The 3,515-nt window shown below is 34.9% G+C and overlaps 1 protein-coding gene across 1 annotated transcript; it reads right to left on the bottom strand.

Moving 5' to 3' along the window:
- Positions 1–630: 630 nt before the first annotated feature.
- LOC145096978 (zinc finger protein ZAT10-like) lies at positions 631–1,553 on the bottom strand. Its single transcript, XM_079034403.1, has one exon. The coding sequence runs from the start codon at positions 1,486–1,488 to the stop codon at positions 778–780; it is 711 nt and encodes a 236-aa protein (XP_078890529.1). The 5' UTR covers positions 1,489–1,553; the 3' UTR covers positions 631–777.
- Positions 1,554–3,515: the final 1,962 nt, after the last annotated feature.

Genomic DNA, 3,515 nt, shown 5'->3' on the forward strand with positions numbered 1-3,515 from the left:
TCACTAAAACTAGTAAAGTGCCATAAAAAAACATAAATTAGTGGAACAAAAACTAAATGCTATTAAAAACGTGTAACACTAAATGACAATTTGTTTGTTGTGCTACCAAGGGTAAGCCGATTTTCAATGGAAACAAAACCGAGTAGCAAAGCAAAAGCCATGAAGCCGAACGAAACGGAAACACTTAAACCCATTTTTTTAACGACAAACTTTATTAAGGAAGACCCCAACTAGAAAGTGACTAGAAGGGAAACCAACAAACAACAGACAACATAAGAGTTATAAAGCACAATTTCAAGTACAATTTCAGATACAATGAAATGGAAATGCACTACGATGTTGGCTAACTGGTTCCAATTAGCGAACACCGTAGCACATTAGCCACCATAAAAGCCGATTAGCCGCAGCTGGAAACTAACCATTGTTCCTAACCCCTGTGCTGATTTAATATTTATAATAATTTGTTTCGTGTCTAACTGCGAATTTGTTTGTCATTATAGGCCTACAAACAGTTCAACAGTTCCACTTGATATAAATTAACATCATTAATTAACTTTCATTAAGATAAGTCAAATAATGAGAACGGATGAAAACCAAATCATCTACCGAACGTTAATCTGCAAATTCATATAACAAAATTTAATTTAATTCAAAATCAACTCACCCAGCAGCAAAGACTGCTTCTGTTTACATAACTAGAATAAAAAAATATAATATATAATATCATACAAAGAATTGAAGTGTAATCCAACACCCACAATCGGTGTGTTTAGTAATCTAATAGTATACAGCCATCTGGAGCTTCGCCTGAGTGGACAGCCGAGATTTTTTTGCAGGGTGAGGGCTTTCCACCTCCTCATCGGCATATTCTGAGAAACTATTTTCCGGCAAGGTCGGCAAATTCAAGTCAAAACCGCGTTGACTATGAGAGGAAGAGGTGACGCCGGTGCTGACGTGTCCACCGCCAACCGTACCTTCGTAGTGACACCTCTTATGCCCACCCAACGCTTGTCCGGTGGAGAAACACCGGTGGCAGATAGAACACTCGTGACTCCTCCCACTACCGCTAGTTGATGCAGTAGTTGAGGTGGTTGTGACGGAGGAGGGTTGCTCCATCACGTCACCTCCACCGGCGTTGTTCTTCCTGTGACTAGCTTTATGGCCACCGAGAGCCTGATAACTACTAAAACCCTTGTCACACACGTTACACTTGTAACTAGTTTTCGAATCCTGTAGATGACTCCTTTTCTCTGGTGGAACGACTGTAATTCTCCGGCGAATTGGTGGAGGAGTAGAATCAGACCCACGAGCTAGAAGCATGAGACATAGAGCGAGGTACTCTTCCTCAGTAGGCGGGTGATCAGTTCGGGGACGTTTTGATCGTTTTCCTTTAGTCCATGACTCCAAATGGCGAAGATGATTGAAAGAATCCTGACGGAATAAAGGAGCAGGTCCGGGAGTTGGAGAATTCAGAGCTTCAAGCGCCATTAGAGAGATGAAGAAAGTTACAGAGAAAAGAGATAGAGATGGAGGTGTGAATTGAGTGAAGAGAATTTTGGGGGTATTATAAAGGGGTGAGGGGTGGGAGGGAAGTTGCGTGAGGAGTGTAGAGGTTTGAGTGCCAAATGGAGTGAAGTCGGTTATGAATGTTCGCGTGTTGTTGGGGAGAGTTGTGTGCGTGTAACAATTAAGAAACGACTGGCCACCCAACTATCTCATATAAGTCATATAATTAATTAATTACAAGGGTTTGCCACCGGATCCATTATGTTCAGTCGCTTTATGTAATATTACATATATGATTAAAGTCAACAACTTAGAGGTTTAGCCAAATCACATGTGAAAGGGTATTTGTTTTTATAATATTCATCTTAGCCTACTACCCATTCACAAGTCAACACCATATCATATAATTTTACCATTTAATTTATTTAACTATAAATCCACATAATGCAAAATTGTAATAAATATCAACTAGATATTTCCACTCATTTGCCATTTGACTAAACCATACAATATAGATACAACTTTAAAGATCAATGAGCTTTTATGTTAAGAACATGTATTTGTTAGATCATTTTCAACCTATTTTTTTTTTAAATGGAGTAAAAGATAGGTTAAATAATGTTTCATCTTCGATCTTATTTTATTTTTTATTCTAAAAAGTATATTTATAATAAATTTTACTTTTTTAACTTACATAAATTGTTAAACACACCAGCTCTATTAATTTAGTTTTAACAAATATATAATTTATATTTTTTCATTACGATAATATGAATAAACCAAATTATATTTATAATGCACTTATAAATAAATATTATACATGCATTTATAAAGATAAATATTATACATGATTTTGTAAATACATTATCGTGTTTCGTGATTTTAATATTAATTAAATTTTAATATGAATTCAATAAATAAAAATAATTTTATATTTATGATTCATTAATATAATTTATTATATAAAAAAAATATTATAGATATTAAATATTATATTTAAATTAAATTAATAGATAAAACACACTAGAAATGTATAAATATATAAAAACGAGAGATTAAACCCAACAACTGAAACGACATCCCTATATTTGGAGATATGAACAGTATTACCACATATATTGGGTAATACTGTTCATATCTCCAAATATGGGGGAAGAAATGGAATAGGATTGGAAAAAAATGGGGGAGAAAATGGAGGAAAAAATGACATTTGAGGGTGGGTTGGAGATGCCCTTAGTCATAACATATTCGGATGTAACTAAACTGCAATAGTCGTATTTAACATATTTTGTTACATGTGGACTAATAGGGTAGATGACCAATCGTACATGTACCGTCCTCGGACAATAGTTCCCGCTCGGGAATAGTCGAACCACAAATGATCATTTTGAATGACTTAACTAGACTCCTTTTTCGGTATGTTACATATGACCGAACCACCAGAGATTGGGAATAGAATCTACACAATAGAAGAAGTAATTAGCGAACCCAATATATTCACCATCAATGTCAACAAGATTGAGAATGTAGTATGATTGGATCTTAATAGTACTTAAGTTTTAACAGAAGTGACTAATGACATTAGTTAAACACTTGCTTTTGTACATTCAGTCCTAGGAGCATTAAATATGATAAGACATAAACTGTTTAGTAGGACAAAGCTAATCATTCCCAAGGAAACGAGTATATAAACCAGATAGAGAAATGATACATGTATGCTTATATATTACGAATTTAATACTTGGTGATTATACACTACGAAATAGATAAAATCCAGACTTTATTAACGGAATGTTATCCTGAGAAAACCTCCCTTTAAACAACTTCCATTTTATGTGTTCCTTAGGTTTGGTATCCGAGTTCAATTAGGTCAAAAAAGAAGATGAAGTATTAATCCAAGCCCTAACTAAAAGTCCTGAGGCACATGAAGTGGCGTCATCCATAGGACCTCACAAAAAATAGCCATCAAAGACAATCTAATTGTGGATGTAAGCCCAACCGGTAGAATG

This window comes from Lactuca serriola, chromosome 4 (genome assembly GCF_051521515.1).
Source record: "Lactuca serriola cultivar US96UC23 chromosome 4, Lser_US96UC23_V15, whole genome shotgun sequence".
Taxonomy (NCBI): domain Eukaryota; kingdom Viridiplantae; phylum Streptophyta; class Magnoliopsida; order Asterales; family Asteraceae; genus Lactuca; species Lactuca serriola.

Bases quoted from the DNA above. Each gene is read 5' to 3' on its own strand.
- LOC145096978 (XM_079034403.1), bottom strand. From the start codon at position 1,488: ATGGCGCTTGAAGCTCTGAATTCTCCAACTCCCGGACCTGCTCCTTTA.